At 42.4% G+C, this 17,152-nt stretch overlaps 1 protein-coding gene across 3 annotated transcripts in view; it reads left to right on the top strand.

Moving 5' to 3' along the window:
* The window catches only part of nos1apa (nitric oxide synthase 1 (neuronal) adaptor protein a), a 386,732-nt gene that overhangs the window by 246,181 nt on the left and 123,399 nt on the right, over positions 1-17,152 (top strand). For all 3 annotated transcript variants that reach the window (XM_043699831.2, XM_043699832.2, XM_087990864.1), the window contains one exon: positions 11,443-11,551. In XM_043699831.2, coding sequence (XP_043555766.2) covers positions 11,443-11,551 — 109 coding nt within the window. The remainder of the gene's footprint in view (positions 1-11,442; positions 11,552-17,152) is intronic.

The raw sequence follows: 17,152 nt of genomic DNA, 5'->3' as shown, positions 1-17,152 counted from the left end.
ATACGCACAGCAAGGTTCCACAATCAGCAAAGTAGGGATACCCAGATATTTTTGGGAATGTTAGTTGGGGGACAAAAGTCGGCTGGGACAACTCAGAGAATCTCCCTGCTCCCTGCTGTGGGATCTTTCTGTACCTGATCTGGTATCAACTAGCAACAGTTTTTCTTTTAACCAGGAGCTGAGTTCATAAAATGTAGGAGCAGAATTAAGCCGCTTGGCCAATCGAGTCTGCTCCGCCATTTGATCATGGCTGATTGGCTCCCTACTGCCATTTTCCTGCCTTCCCTCCATATCCCTTCAATCCATTACCAATTAAAAATCTGTCTAATTCCTCCTTACATTTACTCACTGTCCCACACTTTGGGTTAGTGAATTCCACTGGGTCAAGGCAGTCAACATTGTATCGGGGCGGTTATGCCTGCATTTTGATCACCATTCTGAAAACAGTTCAGTTGGCAGTTTTTACTCTTCCACCCAACCTACCTCGCAAATGTCTCGTGCGAGGTAGTTTGGGTGGAACTGGTAGATCATGACACAACCATGAAGCAATCTGTGTCGAACCATGGAGAAATCTGTCACCCAGACACTTGTGGGTGACCATTGGCACTTTGGTCACACAATAGAGGGGAGAGTGGATTCCTCGAGTAATCAAAGGGGAGAGCAGCCAATATTTAGAGTCATAGAGATATACAGTATGGAAACAGACCCTTTGGTCCAATTCATCCATGCCAACCAGATATCCTAACCTACTCGGCTCCCATTTGCCAGCACCTGACTCATATCCTTCTAAATCCTTCCTATTCATATACCCATCCAGATGCCTTTTAAATGTTGTAATTGTATCAGCCTCCACCACTTTCTCTGGCAGCTCATTCCATACACACAACACCCTCTGCATGAAAAAGTTGCCCCTTAGGTCCCTTTTATACCTTCCCCCTTTCACCCTAAACCTATGCCCTCTAGTTCTGGACTCCCCCATCCCAGCGAAAAGACCATGTCTATTTACTCTATTCATGCCCCTCATGATTTTATTAACCTCAGTAAGGTTACCCCTCAAGTTCTGATGCTCCAGGGAAAACAGCCCCAGCCTGTTCAGCCTCTCCCTGTAGCTCAAATCCTCCAACACTGGTAACATCCTTGTAAATCTTTTCTGAACCCCTTCAAGTTTCACAGCATCCTTCCGCTAGGAGAGAGACCAGATTGCACACAATATTCTAACAGTGACTGAACCGATGTCCTGTACAGCTATAACATGACCTCCCAACTCCTGTACTCAGTGCTCTGTCCAATAAAGGAAAGCATACCAAACACCTTCTTCACTACCCTATCTATCTGCAACTCTACTTTCAAGGAACTATGAACCTGCACTCCTTTAAAATGTAATATGATTTTAACAGTGTACATCAGTGAAGATTAACATCTTATATATTGTTTTACCAAACATACAAAAACAACACCTTGCCTTATATTCCATTAACGTAATAAAATGTCTTGAGGCTTTACAGGAGCAATCAAACTATTGATGTTAATCCATAAAAGATGTTAAGTTTAAAAAAAACCTTAAGCTCGGCCAAAGGAAGTGTTTAAGTAATAACTTAAAAGAGGGAGAGGCAGAGAAGCAAGGATGTTTGTTCAGGGAAGTTCAAAGGTTAGAGTTGAGGTCATTAAAGGTACATCCACCATTAGCAGGACAGACCCAATCAGGAATTCCACAAGAGGTCAGAAATTGGTGCAATGTTCATGGATGGTTGTAGAGCTGGGGAATGTTAAAGGGATGGGGGTGACAGGAACAAGAACACTGTCAAATGTCTGATTGCATTTAATACATATATTCCCTGTGGTCCTGCTCTGGAAACTTGACAGATTGCAACACCTAGAACCTACTCCACAATGAGTCGATAACATGGCGTATAATGTTCAGCTACTGACTTTGGATGAAGTAAGAATTTTGGTCCGAGCCAGTAAGAAGGAAGTGTGTTTTATCACCAGTTCCTATGGCATCTTTGGGAAAGATTGCAGAAACAATACAGACTGTCCAACTAGAGCACTGACCGCTCAGCAGCTTTGTATTGTTACTCTGATTAACAGTCGTGAAGCCTGTACACGTTCTGATATATTGCTTACCCTCTCTCATTATCCTTGCAGCTAATATTTGATTTCAGAAAACACATAGTTTGACCTCTATCCCTGGAGGAAGCATGCTGCTGCATTTTTAAGAATGTTTTCTGTTTATATATCCTAATGTACAACTTAACAACATCCACCTATTGTAGTTAGCATTTATTGCCCATCCCTAGTTATTCTTGAGAAGGGGTTGCTCAATCATTTCTTGAACACTTATAGTCTGGCTGTTGTGATATTTTTAGAAAGCCAATATGGTTGTGTACACTTTTCTTCCTGTCTCAGAAGTAACAAATCAATTGAATTTTATTTTAGATTTGTGTTTCACTTACGCCCCATATGAGAAATGAATAACATTACCTGTTTAAAATTAATGATAGCACAGAAATGAGGCATTTGTCCAACTGGTTTATTCTCCTCACAACCTCGTCCACCTTTACTTCATCTCATTCAAACAGGATATTCTTTACTTTCTCTCTCCTGGACTTATCTAACTTCCTCTTAATTACAGCAATCATTTAGCAATTGCCTTCCACTACGTTTTGCTTATGGGGCTCAGTCATGTTTGCAAGTGCAGTCAGTTCAGCCTTTGGTAACTGCCCAGAACTACACCTTGATGCTGCCCACACTGTTTCTACTGTGTTTCGGTGTCTTTTCAATGTTCATCAATCGAGTGCTGGCAGGTCATGCATCAACTATCTTTTGATATTAGTGAATCTATGTGGGAGTTGCTTAGTTCATTTTGCTCGATGATTGGAGTATGATGCAGCGTAGGGTCAACAACAGCGTGGGTTGAATTCCCATATCTGCCCCAGGTAGTTTATGCAGGTCTGCTTCCTTGCTTTGCCTCATGTTTGATGCACAGTGGTGCCTTTCAGCCTCAGAACCACTTGTCCCTGTCTAACAGAGAACCCTCCAGCACTATGGCTAATTATCTCCCCTTATCGAATTAATGTGCAATAATAAAAGATATGAGACCTTTTACTGTGCAACTGGATTGATTCAAACATGAATTTTACCAAAAATCAATTAAACACCAAAACAAAAGCTGTACACACTTCATTTTCTTGTTTAGATTAGATTCCCTGCAGTATGGAAACAGCTCCTTCGGCCCAACAAGTCCACATCGACCCTCTGAAGACTAACTCACCCAGAGCCATTCCCTACTCTATATTTACCCCTAAATAATGCACCTGACACTATGGGGCAATTTAGCATGGCAAATTTACCTAACCTGCACATCTTTGGACTGTGGGAGGAAACCAGACACGGGGAGATTGTACAAACTACACACAGACAGTCGCCCAAGGTGGGAATTGAACCTGGGTCCCTGGCGCTGTGAGGCAGCAGTGCTAACCACTGAGCTACCGTGCCACCCATTTATCTAGAGGATAAATTTGTATTTTTTGTGACATTTTCTTAAAGCTGCAGATGTTGCACTCCTGAAATACTTTGTTAGGCTAATAAAATAATGTTTAAAGTATAATGCAAGCATTAGTTAAAGCTGCACTTACAGAAAAGACCAAATTAACAACTTATACAGAAAAATAGAGCTTCCTCTTTAAATTGTGCAGACACATTGGCAACGTCGTAATCATAGTCATAGTTATAATTAAGATGTTGCCAGTTGTTGAAAACTGCTAAAGTTCACGGATCTGTGACAGTTTTGTTGAAATGAGATAGTGGCAGTGGGTTACAATTGACGGCGTTACCCCCAGGCAGGGGGGCAAAGAGGAAGGAAGAAGCAACCAGAGTTTCAATTCTTCACTGATACTTTAATAAACCAATGCTAGTTGAAACTTTATTGCTGGAACAGCACAGCAGGTCAGGCAGCATCCAGGGAACAGGAGATTCGACGTTTCGGGCACAGGCCCTTCTTCAGGAATGTGCCCGAAACGTCGAATCTCCTGTTCCCTGGATGCTGCCTGACCTGCTGTGCTGTTCCAGCAATAAAGTTTCAACTTTGATCTCCAGCATCTGCAGACCTCACTTTCTCCTCTAAACCAATGCTAGATATAGTCAGAATCAGCTTTGGTGCCACTGTAGAGCGTGCTGGGGTGCACATGAGGAATGAGCATTCTGGAAGATGTATTGGCTGCACTTGCCACACGTCGAACTGTATTGCGGTAGGAATTGGATTCTTCTGGAGAAAGATTGAATGGAAATAATCTTACTGTCTGGGAGTTTGTGGATGTAAAACATCTATACATACAATGTAATTTATTTGTATTCTTGATGCATTCAATGACAGAGGAGAGAGAATTACAACTTCTCTTACGGCAGTTGTAAATAACCTTCATGAGACATAGAAATAGCCTGTGTTTGTCTCTGTTCACTGAGAGCCTTGTTGAAGGCATGCCATCACCAGAGAAACAGGCGATAATTAGGTGAATAAGACAATCTATTAAAAAGCCTTTGCCATTGTAACACAATAGATATTCAGCAATCAGACCATTGAGTTAATCTCTAACTGTCTGTTAGCATTTGTCTCAGCCAAAGAGAATTCCACTCGAGTTATTTTTATCTACTTCTTCATTTCCTCCTGCTTTTAATTTTCCTTTTGTTGTGTAAACTGGATTCCTGAGCTTGGGTTTACAATACTGTGCAAGTTTCTATCAAAGGGAAGCTGCATCGATTGATTTGCCTTCTCTCCAAGTAGGAGAGTGAGGTAAGAATTTCTGTGGTCTCTGTAAAACAATTTTGTAAGCACACTTGTGTTGATATCCTTTTCCTTCACTCAAAATGGTCAATTTCTATAAAATTGGCATGTGATTCTATCCTTCTTGGAAATACAGAACAGACCGAGCTCATTCAGCCCATCAACTAAGTGCTGCCCCTTTTGAAGAGCATTGCAGTTAGTTCCACTACCCCACTCTGGCTCCAGATCCCTGGATTTTATTTTCTCCTTTTGAGTAGTTATCCAGTTCCCTTTTGAAGGCTGCTATTGGATCTGTAGGCCTTACTTTATTAACCAGCACACCAGATCAAATTGCTAAGTGCTTTTCCTCAAGCTGTCTTGGTTATTCACTGGTTATTCAAAAAAGTTTATCTTAATTTAATCCATCTAAATACTTTCTGAATTTTAAACACCTCTTTCAACCATCTCTTCAACTTCACTCCAGTCTGTTCACATTGGTATAACTCCTGATTCTTGGAACTATTCTTGTAAACCTCTCTTGTAAACCTCTCTGGAATTAAGCCAGTTTTTCACATTGGTTTAACAGAGCCTCTTGTTCTTCATGCCGTCTTCATAAAGCTCAGGATTCCATATGATTAACTAATTTGGTAACCAGCTCTACCTCCTTCAAAGATTTGTACCCAAACACTTCCTGATCTCTCTCTTCTTACACTCACTGTGACATTGTACCATTGAACCTCTCCTCGTTCTCCCTCTCAAAATGCATCACTTCACACTCTTCCATAATGAATTTAATCTGCCACTTACCTTTGCCTTTTACCAGCCAATCTGACCTCTTGGAATTTAGTGCTTTCTGCTTCACTGTGTGCAACAAATCTATTGATACTCTTGCCCACTGCCTCCGTCCTTGAAAACCTCCAAGAACTCTGCTTTCTTCTAATTTTTGGACACTTGTTCTCCCCCTCCCCCCCTCCCCCCCCGGAATTCAATCCCTAAATCTGTCTGCCACTGTGGCACTCTCTTCACCTTTAGCATGCCCCTGAATTTAATAGCCAGCCAATGCGTGTTTGATAACAATCTTGTGAAACACTTTTGGTTACCTCCCTACATTAACAGCCCTATAAATGTGAACTAGGCGAAAGCGAGGTTAAAATATTCTGAAGGAGAACCGTAGCTTTTGGTTTTGAATTTGTAGTCTGTACTGGTTGTCCTGTTCAGATCCAAACTGTCTTGGTTTGAATGTAGTCTGGAGTCCATGTGGGATCAGTTGGTTGCGGATGTTTTCTGCTCCTCGGATGCTGTCTGACCTGCTGTGCTTTTCCAGCGCCACTCTAATCTTAACTATAAATGTGAACTGTTGCGTTTTTAATTTGTCAATCACATATAGGTGACCGGAGAGAATAGAAAACAATCTTCCCGCTGTGTTTGCTCTGAACTTAATTTTTATGCACAACACTGATGGTTTGGGTTCAGATCTGATGCTAAAGTGTTTAAAAACAAAAGATCTGAGACCAACTCCCAAGGTGCCTCCAGGGCACCCACCCCCGTTTAGACAAAGGTGGGGCAAGGAGCAAACAGCAAGGCTACTGCTAAAAAGATTGGCAGTTTGTATATGTCAACAAGGCAGGCAGCTCCTGATTTAACCTGCTCTTGCAATGAGCTGGGGCAAAAAACCCGATAGCTGAAGTGAGACGGAGCTTCAGGAAGGGAATAATTGTTGAACAGTGCTACTTGGGGTCCAGGGGGCAGAGGTCCTTCCTCTCTCGGGCATCCAAAGGTTCCACAGTGTGTAGTTCCCTGTCCCTCCACAATGGCATCCTGGGATTGGTAACCATGCCCCCGTTGGTTCTGAGCGTTGCTTTAACATGTTCCCCACATGCCTGTCGGGACCCATGTGGTGCACATTGTGGAGTTATAATTCCAGTAGATTCCTGTGTTTCACACCCGAGACTGTTCACTGTCCCTAGCTGACAGAGAGCTGAAACAAAACTGATATCTTGTGTCGGTTGCAAAGCAAGAGGCAGCAGGTGGGACTCTCAATGGGGTCATTGTTGAAGGACTCCCAGAATTAACCAGGCATCTGGATTACTGTTTTAGCACTTGTTATCACTGGCTGGGTTGGTGGCACTTTCACCTTTTGAGCCTTAAGTTTTGTGGGTTCCCGTTCCACCCCAGAATTTGAGCATTGAATTCTAGACTGATACACTGGTGTAACACTGAGGCGGTGCTGCATTGTTGAAGGTGCTGACCTTCAGGTAAATCATCTGCCCTCAGGTGACAGTCAAAGATCCCATTGTGAAGAAAAGCAAGGAAGTTAACCCCCTTGTCTCCCACATCACATCAGTGACCAGGCTTGAAAATCAAATAATTGGCTGTAAAGCATTTTGGTATATCCAGGTATAACATAAATGCAAGTCTTTCTTTGTGTTAGTGTCTTACCCTATTCCTTTCAGAGCAAGCTTTTGGTAATTAATGCTGGGACTATCAGAACTCCATGGATCTGCTGCACTTCTGGCTCCTCTCTGGCCATCATTGGTACCTCCCTTTATCCCAGTGAACCATTCATGTATGTTTTGTTCAAACTATAGTCCCAGGGTTGGTTGGGAGTATTTATTTGTGTCTGTTGAATTACTTGTTTCTACTGCTGCAGCAACCAGGTGTATGGTGCTATAATCACTTCCCGTGGACATGTACAAGTGAAACATTTTTACTTAGTATCAATTTGCACCCCTCAGCCTCTTTGGTCCATGGTACATGCTTGTATGCAGTTCTGCTTTCATTAAACCGCTGTAATTTCACGATGTCACTTAAGATTAATCCTGTTCTTAAGGTGTAGTAGACGTCCTGTGGGCAAATTTTTCCTGGAACACAGCCTGGAAATGCCAGCACGATAGATCTAGATGCTTTTTTTTTGTCCTACTGCACAGTACAGATCAAGGACAAATTGCGGTTTTTGAAAGTTATTACATTTTCCTGAGATGTAACCTGTGCAACATTCTGCACTCCCACAAATCTCATTCTAATATGTGATCTAACACGAGTAGACTTTAATTATTGGTGATTGGTGAAGAGCACCATCCCACTGCCCAGTTAGTGATGGCATGTGGCCTGAGACACCTTAACAAAAATGATGGGCACCATAGTGGGCAATCAGGGAGGCCCATGCAACGGGATTAGGTGGGAATGATGGAGAGTGGGAGGGTTTGAACCCTATCTCCAACATCTAAGCTTTTTTCTCTCTCTTTCATTGAGTGAGCTAGCTGCCTGTGACAATGGATATAATTTGTCTCTTGTTGGAGTCACTTTTTGTTTCATACTTACTTAAGGGATGAACTGCCTGGATTGCATGCAAAAGAGCTCTTTTCACTGTATCTCGGTACATGTGACAATAATAAATCAAATAAATCAAACTTCCACACAGATACTTAGCTTGTTCATTGCAAGACGTGTGTACTCCACTGATTGACATAGATATGTATACAAGTCGATAGATCAGTGTAAAAGCTGGGATATAAAGCAGCAATACAGAAGGAACACGCAATGTATGTTTACAAATTGAGAGTCCAGCACAGTTGGGCACTTTGGAATTAATGTATATTGTTTCAATTACAGATACACTCAGATATACTCTCTCACCCACCCTCACACATGTGCACAGATCTATTTAGGAATTAAAAAGCAATTCAGCATCTGTTTATTTTAATGTGATGCAAGATGTTTCAGGTTTTTCTCAAACATTTGATTTAATAGACACCGTCAACAAAATTATGTTGAAAGCTTTTAGAAAAGAACTTGATGTTTCAGAGAGGAATTAAGAAAAATAGTAGACTTTTCCACAGATCTAATTTGATAAGACATCCATGAATATTTTATAACCTGTGGTTAATAAAAAGATGTGATAATTTTGAAAATGGATGGGGCTGGGTATTTCAGTGCACTCTATCAGTATAGTGCAGCTAATCTTTCTTGTGCGGTTGCTTTAAAAGTTGCTCTTTTTAATTTTTCCATGAAGTTGTATTATATGTCTTGGCCCTTTAGAGGATTCACTTTAACCTGTTGGCTTTGCAAGCACACATAAACAAAGACATTCCAGTGACAATGAGAGGACCATCAAACCCTCTTAAGATTGGCAAAAACCACTACCTCAAAATTACAACAGAAGCAGGAAATCTGGAATAAAAATACACAAAATGCTGGAAATACTAGACAGATCAGTTAGTATCTGTACAAACATTCCAACAAAGGCCGCAATCTGAAATGTTAGCTTTGCTTCTCTCTCCATCGATTCTTCAGTCCGTACCATTGAGATAAAATTAACTCCCCAGGATTCATGGTGTGTCAACAGTGTTTCGCTGGCATCTGCTACATAGGTCCTCAATATTGTACTGTGTGAGGGCTGAGACTATTGCATGGTACTTGGTTCCTTGTGCTATTTTGGCTTATGTCATTGGTCTGAATTGTTGGTAAAGTAAACCTCAGCTCTCACCCTTAGTGTTAAGGGTTTAGATGGTAAGCGTGTACAAGACAATTTTCTGATTCAGTATGTGGATGTACCTACGAGAGAAGGTGCAAAACTTGACCTACTCTTGGGAAATAAAACAGGGCAGGTGACTGAGGTGTCAGTGGGGGAGTACTTTGGGGCCAGCGACCATAATTCTATTAGTTTTAAAATAGTGATGGAAAAGGATAGACCAGATCTAAAAGTTGAAGTTCTAAATTGGAGAAAGGCCAATTTTGACGCTAATAGTCAAGAACTTTCAAAAGCAAATAGGGGGCAGATGTTCGCAGGTAAAGGGACGGCTGGAAAATGGGAAGCCTTCAGAAATGAGATAACGAGAGTCCAGAGACGGTATATTCCTGTCAGGGTGAAAGGAAAGGCTGGTAGCTATAGGGAATGCTGAATGACTAAAGAAATTGAGGGTTTGGTGAAGAAAAAGAAGGAAGCATATGTGAGGTATAGACAGGCTAGATCGAGTGACCTGTCCTACAAGCCTATCTTCCTTTCCACCTAGCCGCTCCACCCTCTTCTCTGACCTATCACCTTCATCCCCACCCCCATTCACCCATTGTACTCTATGCTACCTTCCCCCCACCCTCCTCTCTGATCTATCACCTCCATCCCCACTCCCATTCACCTATTGTACTCTATGCTACTTTCTCCTCACCCCTATTTATCTCTCAACTCTGCAGGCATCCCGCCTCTATTCCTGATGAAGGGCTTTTTCCCGAAACGTCGATTTCCCTGCTCCTCAGATGCTGCCTGACCTGCTGTGCTTTTCCAGCACCACTTTAATCTAGACTCTGGTTTCTAGCATCTGCAGTCCTTGTTTTTGACCTATGTATTTGGAAAGTCAAGGACTGATTGGGGATGGTCAACATGGCTTAGTGCGTGGGAAATCATGTCTAACAAACTTGATTGAATTTTTTCATGAAGTAACAAAGAGGATCGATGAGGGCAGAGTGGTAGATGTGATCTTTATGACCGTCAGTAAGGCGTTTGATAAGGTTCCTCATGGGAGACTGGTTCACAAGGTTAGATCTCATACAGAACTGGCTCAACGGTAGAAGACAGAGGATGGTAGTGGAGGGTTGTTTTTCAGATTGCAGGCCTGTGACCAGTGGAGTGCCACAAGGATCAGTACTGGATCCACTACCTTTTGTCATTTATATAAATAATTTGCATGTGAACTTAAGAGGTATAGTTAGTAAGTTTGCAGATGATACGAAAATTGGAGGTGTAGTGGACAGCAAAGAAGGTTACCTCAAATTACAATGGGATCTTGATCAGATGGGCCAATGGAGTGAGAAGTGGTAGATGGAGTTTAATTTAGATAAATGTGAGGTGCTGCATTTTGGGAAAGCAAATCTTAGCAGGACTTATACACTTAATGGTAAGGTCCCAGAAGAGTGTTGCTGAACAAAGAGACCTTGGAGTGCAGGTTCATAGCTCCTTGAAAGCGGAGTCGCAGATAGATAGGATAGTGAAGAAGGCGTTTGCTTTCCTTTATTGGTCAGAGTATTGAGTACAGGAGTTGGGAAGTCATGTTACGGCTGTACAGAACATTGGTTAGGCCACTGTTGGAATATTGCATGCGATTCTGGTCTTCCTATCGGAAAGATGTTGTGAAACTTGAAAGGTTTCAGAAAAGATTGACAAGGATTTTGCCAGAGTTTGAGGATTTGAGCTATAGGGAGAAGTTGAATAGGCTGGGGCTGTTTTCCCTCGAGCGTCGGAGACTGAGGGGTGACCTTGTAGAGGTTTATAAAATCATGAGCGACATGGATAGGGTAAATAGGCAAAGTCTTTTCCCTGGGGTGGGGGAGTCCAGAACTAGAGGGTATAGGTTTAGGGTGAGAAGGGAAAGATATAAAAGAGACCTAAAAGGCAACTTTTTTCATGCAGAGGGAATGAACTGCCAGAGGAAGTGGTGGAGGCTGGTACAATTGCAACATTTAAGACGCATTTGGATGGGTATATGAATAGGAAGGGTTTGGAGGGATATGGGCCGGGTGCTGGCAGGTGGGACTAGATTAGGTTGGGATATCTGGTCAACATGGACAAGATGGACCAAAGCGTCTGCGTCCGTTCTGTGCATCTCTATGACTCTTTAACTCTAGTGATGTTAGACTTGGTAAAGCCTGCAGTTATCCTAACCAGCTTCCTGTACCTTCTTTCCTTTCAGGATATTCTATGTGTCCCATGACTCTCAAGACCTCAAGATCTTCAGTTACATTGCCAGAGATGGGTCCAGCAACGTTTTCCGATGCAATGTCTTCAAATCTAAAAAGAAGGTAACGGTTCATAGGACAAGGGCTGGACATATTCTTTGGAAACTTGTTCAGTGCTACATCAGACATATAGCATAACAACAGGCCATTCAGCCCAAGTGGTACATGCTTGTGTTTTTGCTGTTCCCAAGTTTTCCTCCCACCTACCATTATCCCACCTTCTCACCATTACCTTGTAAATAATAATTGGCCGATGCTAAAATTCTGAAACAAAACAGAGTGTGCTGGAGAAACTCAGCAAATCTGCCAGAATGCCTCCTTCAGAGGAGTCATACCTGTCTCAAAATGTTAACTCTGCTTCTCTCTCCACAAATGTTGCCAGACTTACTGAATTTCTCCAATGCAACCTTATTCTCCTCTCTCCTTGAATATTTTTCCAGCTTTCATGTAAATGCATCTGTCTTGAGTGTGCTGTATGATAGCAAGTACCACATGCGATACATTCTCTGAAACCACCAATAGCTTTATGCAGCAAGACCTAGATAACAAATCGGCTGATAAGTGGCAAGTAAGGTTTATGCCACATAAAGGCCAGACAATGACCATCTCCAAACTGAAGGCTCTGTTTCTGTATGACGTTATACCTGTTTTGCGTGCTATCCACACAAATCATGAATAAGTACATCAGGGTAATGAAACAGAATGCATAATATGGTGATACAGCTACAGAGAAGGTGCAGAGAAAGATCAACTTTAATATGAGGGGTCCCTACATAAGCCTGAGAACAGCAGGGAAGAAGCTGTTCTTGAATCTGTTGGTACATGTTTTCTAACTTTTGTATCCTCTGTCCAATGGAAGAGGGTGGAAGAGAGTACAACCAGTGTGGGAGGGGTCTTCGATTATGTTGGATGCTTTCCCGAGGCAGCGGGAAATATAGATGGGGTTAATGGAAGGAAGGCGGATCTGTGTGATAGACTGGACTGCATTCGCAACTCTATAACGTATTGCGGTCTTGGCAAAGCAGTTGCCATACCATGCTGTGAAGCATCTGGACAGAACACTTTTTGGTACATATAGAAAACATCAAGAGACAATTTCTCCATTGTCCCTTGACATTCAACAACATCCCCATCATTGAATTCCCCCATTACCCCCCACCAACATCCTGGAGATACTATTGATTAGATTCTCAACTGGAGCAACCACAAATACTGAGGCTGCAAGAGTAGGTCAGAAGTTGGGAATTCTACAACAAATGACTCACTTCCTGACTCCCCAAAGGCTGGGCATCAGCTAGCTACAAGGCACACATCGGGAGTGTGAAGGATTGCACTCTAACTCTCTCTGGGTAAATGTCACTCCAACAATACTCCCAAAAGCTTTCCACCAACCAGACCAAATCAGATTTCTTTGATTAGCATCCCCATTCTTTACCTTAAACATTCACCATCTCTATCACTACAATGTGTATCACCTACAATGTACACTGCAGCAACTCACTAAGGCTCTTTCAACAGTATCTTCCAAACCTACGATCTCCACCGTGGGATTGGGGAAGCTGATATATGGAAACATCATCATCTAGAAGTACTGATATTTTTTATTCAATTGTGGGGTGTGGCAATTGTTGGATGGCCAGCATTTATTGCTCAGCTCTAGCTGCCCTTGAGCTGAGTGGCTTGTCAGGCCACCTCAAATGGCAGTTGAAAGTCAACCACATTGTTGTGCGGCTGGAGTCCTGTGTAGGCCAGACCAGGCGAAGACGGCAGATTTCCTTCCGTCAAGAAAGAAAAAAGTCTTTTTTTTTCCCCAAACCACCAGCAATGGCTTCATCATGAGATTCCTAATTCCGGATTTTAAAAAATTATTATTGAACTCAAATTCCACCATCCGCCAGAGCGGAATTTGAAACTGCGTCCACAGAGCACTAACTGAGTTATGGACTAATTGTTCAGTGATAATACTACTCAGCTATTGTCGCTCCCTACATATCGCTGGTGCTTCACTGTCACTGGGTCAAAATCTTTGAATCTCTTTCTAAAGCAGCATTGTGTGTTTGTGTGTACCTATGCCCCAAAGCTTATTATCAGTTTCACAAGGGGATTCATAGATGAGCAACAGCGTGGGGCCATACTGGTGAGGCCCTCATCGCACGAATGAAAAAACACAGTTAGCATCAGAAACTACCACCTTCGGAAGATTATGACATTTCCTGATGAAATATTCAAATTCTCGGTGGGAATATGTAACTTAAGAATCCTTTTCAAAATGCCAATTTTGTTTTTGATTTGTGAACATTTTTGAGATAGTGGTTTTCCCAGAAGGATCCAAGAAAATATTTGAACTATAACTGATGTGTGTCAATATTCCTTGATAAGACAGAGTAGTTTATCACTTCTGCTTTGCCAGTTCGCCCATTGCTATGGTGCTGTGGGATACTTCAGGCTGTCAGCAAGCTCATATTTACGCTGTCAGGGAGTACATCAAGGTTTCAAAGATCAATATTTTCCAGAGTCCCAAGAAAATGCATCTTCCTTAATATCAGTTCACAGAAGAAAATAGGAAAACCTAAAGGATGGCTATCCTTCTTTAAAAGAGCGAAACTCTCACCTGTGTGCTTTAATTTGCATTTATAGGTGATTGGAGAAAGTTGAATTCAATTAAGACAGATAATGCTGGAAAGACCCTCTGGGAAAGGAAGCTGGAGTCCATATTAGAAGCCAGTGCCCTTTGTGGACGTGTCCTTACCTTCCTTTCTCCACAGACCTGTTGTGCATTTATCACATCTTCTGTTTTCATCTCGGCACCTGCAGTATTTCCCTTTTGGTTTCTCAGTTCATTGTGTTGAGTTAAGGGGTTGATGTCTTTGGGTACTGCTTCTAAATGAGGATTGCAGGGTGAATTCCAATTCATCAGGTAACTAATTAAAAGAAATTCACAGGAGAGTTGGAAAAAGGAAGAAAATTTAGGCAGCAATGTTCAAAGAACCTCCTTTTAGTAGCAAGAAGTATTTCAATATTCACCTTAATTCAGCCCTCAAACCAAGCTCATTCAAACCTCAAGGGAAAGGGAAGATTTGACAACAGGAGAAAGTGAGGTCTGCAGATGCTGGAGATCAAAGTTGAAACTTTATTGCTGGAACAGCACAGCAGGTCAGGCAGCATCCAGTGAACAGGAGATTCGCCGTTTCGGGCACAGGCCCTGAAGAAGTTCCCTGGATGCTGCCTGACCTGCTGTGCTGTTCCAGCAATAAAGTTTCAAGATTTGACAACAACAAACCTGTTCCTGAATAACACTGGTCAGTTTCAGCAAAATCAGATCCATCTGCAGATCTCTCTTATTGTTGCTTGTAAGTTGTTTGAAGTCTAGAGAGTTATCTATGTTCTGGAGCACAGCTCTAATGGATTTCTTGTTGTTTAAAACTCGCCTGCCCCTTTAAGACCACTGATCATCTCCTCCCAGGGTGAAAGTGGCCTTAGATATTTATGGGAGAAAGTGAGGACTGCAGATGCTGGAGATCAGAGCTGAAAATTTGTAGCTGGAAAAGCGCAGCAGGTCAGGCAGCATCCAAGGAGCAGGAGAATCGCGTTTCGGGCATGACCCCTCAGATGCTGGAGGAATCCTGGTCAGGAATGCTGGTTAGTGCAAGACCAGGTATAGGAAGGAGTGTGGCTTCATGGATTTGGGAATGCTGTGTGACAGGAGCACACTGGCTGCAGGACTGGGAGAGACCTATGGGTAGAATCAATCTGGAGAGGACAGCATGGACATAGGATAATTCTGTCATTTAAGTGAGAAATAGAACTGAGTATTTGACATCAAAGGACCCGAGGGCGTATATAAACTGTTATGGGAAGGATATTATCAAGCTGGAGAGGGTTCAGAAAAGATTTACCAGGATGTTGCTAGAAATGGAGGGTTTGAGTTGAGGGGGAGACTGGATAGGCTGGGACTTTTTCATTGGAGGTTGAGGGTGACCTTATAGGTGTTTGTTAAATTGTGAGGGGCATAGATAAGGTGAATGGCAGGTGTCTTTTCCCAGTGGTGGGGGGGGGGGATTTCAAGACTAGGGGTCATATGTTTAAGGTGAGAGGACAAAGATTTAAAAAGGACGTGAGAGTCAACCTTTTTTTAACACAGAGAGTGGTTCACGTGTGGAAGAACTGCCAGAGGAATTGTTGGATGCAGGTACAGTTACAACAACTAAAAGCATTTAGATAAGTTCATGATTAAGAAATGATTGGAAGGATATGGACTAAGCGCAGGCAGGGTGGGACGGGTTTAGTTTGGGATTATGATCAGCATGGACTGATTGGGCCGAAGGGTCTGTTTCCATGGTGTACGACTCTATGACTGAAGATTGAAGGGATATGATGTGGCAGGACTAAATAACAAGGTTCAAAAACAAGCAGAATACTCCTCACAGTTTGAACAGAAAGTTTGTATGCTTTATTTAAATATAATGACATTTGTTGTGTTACAATTTTTGATTATTTTATACGCCAGCATGACAACCAGAGAATGGCTTATTGCTCAATAAGTTGGAGAAGATGTGCATCTTGACTGTCTCCAAGGGTGCACGTGCTCTCTCTCTCTCTGTCACTCACTCGCTCACACCTCTTTTCTTTTTTGAGTGGTGGTATCGTGTTGGGGAGAAAGCAGCTACATTGGGGGAAGGATGGAGGGAGGAGCAGGTTATAAGGAAAATAATACATACTGGCTGCATTTCCTTTTCTGCCCCCTCACTCTCAGCACATATCCTGTCCCTTCACCCTTCCATGCTGTTTTATGTGACACCCCCCCCCCACCCTTAACCTCCTCAAAGCTCTCCCTCATTCTGTTGAACTGTCTACTTAGCCCCTCTATCTCCTTCACCTCCATTCATCCCACTATTTATTCTCCATCCAATCAACCACAAGACCACTTGTCTACTGAGTTCAATGGGAATTAAAACGGAAAGAGCCATAAAACAGAATATCACCCATTTGACACTGAAACAAGGTCTACCTTCTTTTTTTATTTGTCAAATGACAAAGTCCTGATTTGTCCATTGCCCTTAGCACAACTGTAATGGCAAAAAGGTTACAAACAGACAGGACTGAGGTCTAGTAATGGAGTTCGGTATTATTGATAAAAGCAAATTACTGCGGATGCTGGAATCTGAAACCAAAAGAGAAAACGTTGGAAAATCTCAGCAGGTCTGGCAGCATCTGTAAGGAGGGAAAAGAGCTTACATTTCGAGTCTAACTGACCGCTTTGTCAAAGCGGTCAGTTAGACTCGAAACGTCAGCTCTTTTCTCTTCTTACAGATGCTGCCAGACCTGCTGAGATTTTCTAGCATTTTCTCTTTTGGTTTCGGTGGATTTGAGTCCAGATTGACAGCAATTTAGGATTCTGTGTCATAAATCTGATTGGTACTGCCTTCTCACTTCCTGGTTGGATATGTTCAATGCTTTTGAGCAGTAGCCATTTCAAGCTGCTATACACACCCCTAGGGTGATGCCTGCAAGTTGGCTCCACCTGTGAGCTTGCTGGTTCATCGACACTTAGCTTCCAGTTTGTACGGGATCATAGTGAGTCACAATTTGATATAATATATTTACTGCTGTGACTGAGCTATTATTATTGAACAATGAGAGTATAAATTACAGATTGCTACCTGT

This window comes from Chiloscyllium plagiosum, unplaced genomic scaffold (assembly GCF_037043375.1).
Source record: "Chiloscyllium plagiosum isolate Xiang-an unplaced genomic scaffold, Cpla_swu_hap1 HiC_scaffold_9, whole genome shotgun sequence".
Lineage (NCBI taxonomy): Eukaryota > Metazoa > Chordata > Chondrichthyes > Orectolobiformes > Hemiscylliidae > Chiloscyllium > Chiloscyllium plagiosum.
This window is presented reverse-complemented; position numbering and strand designations above follow the sequence as displayed.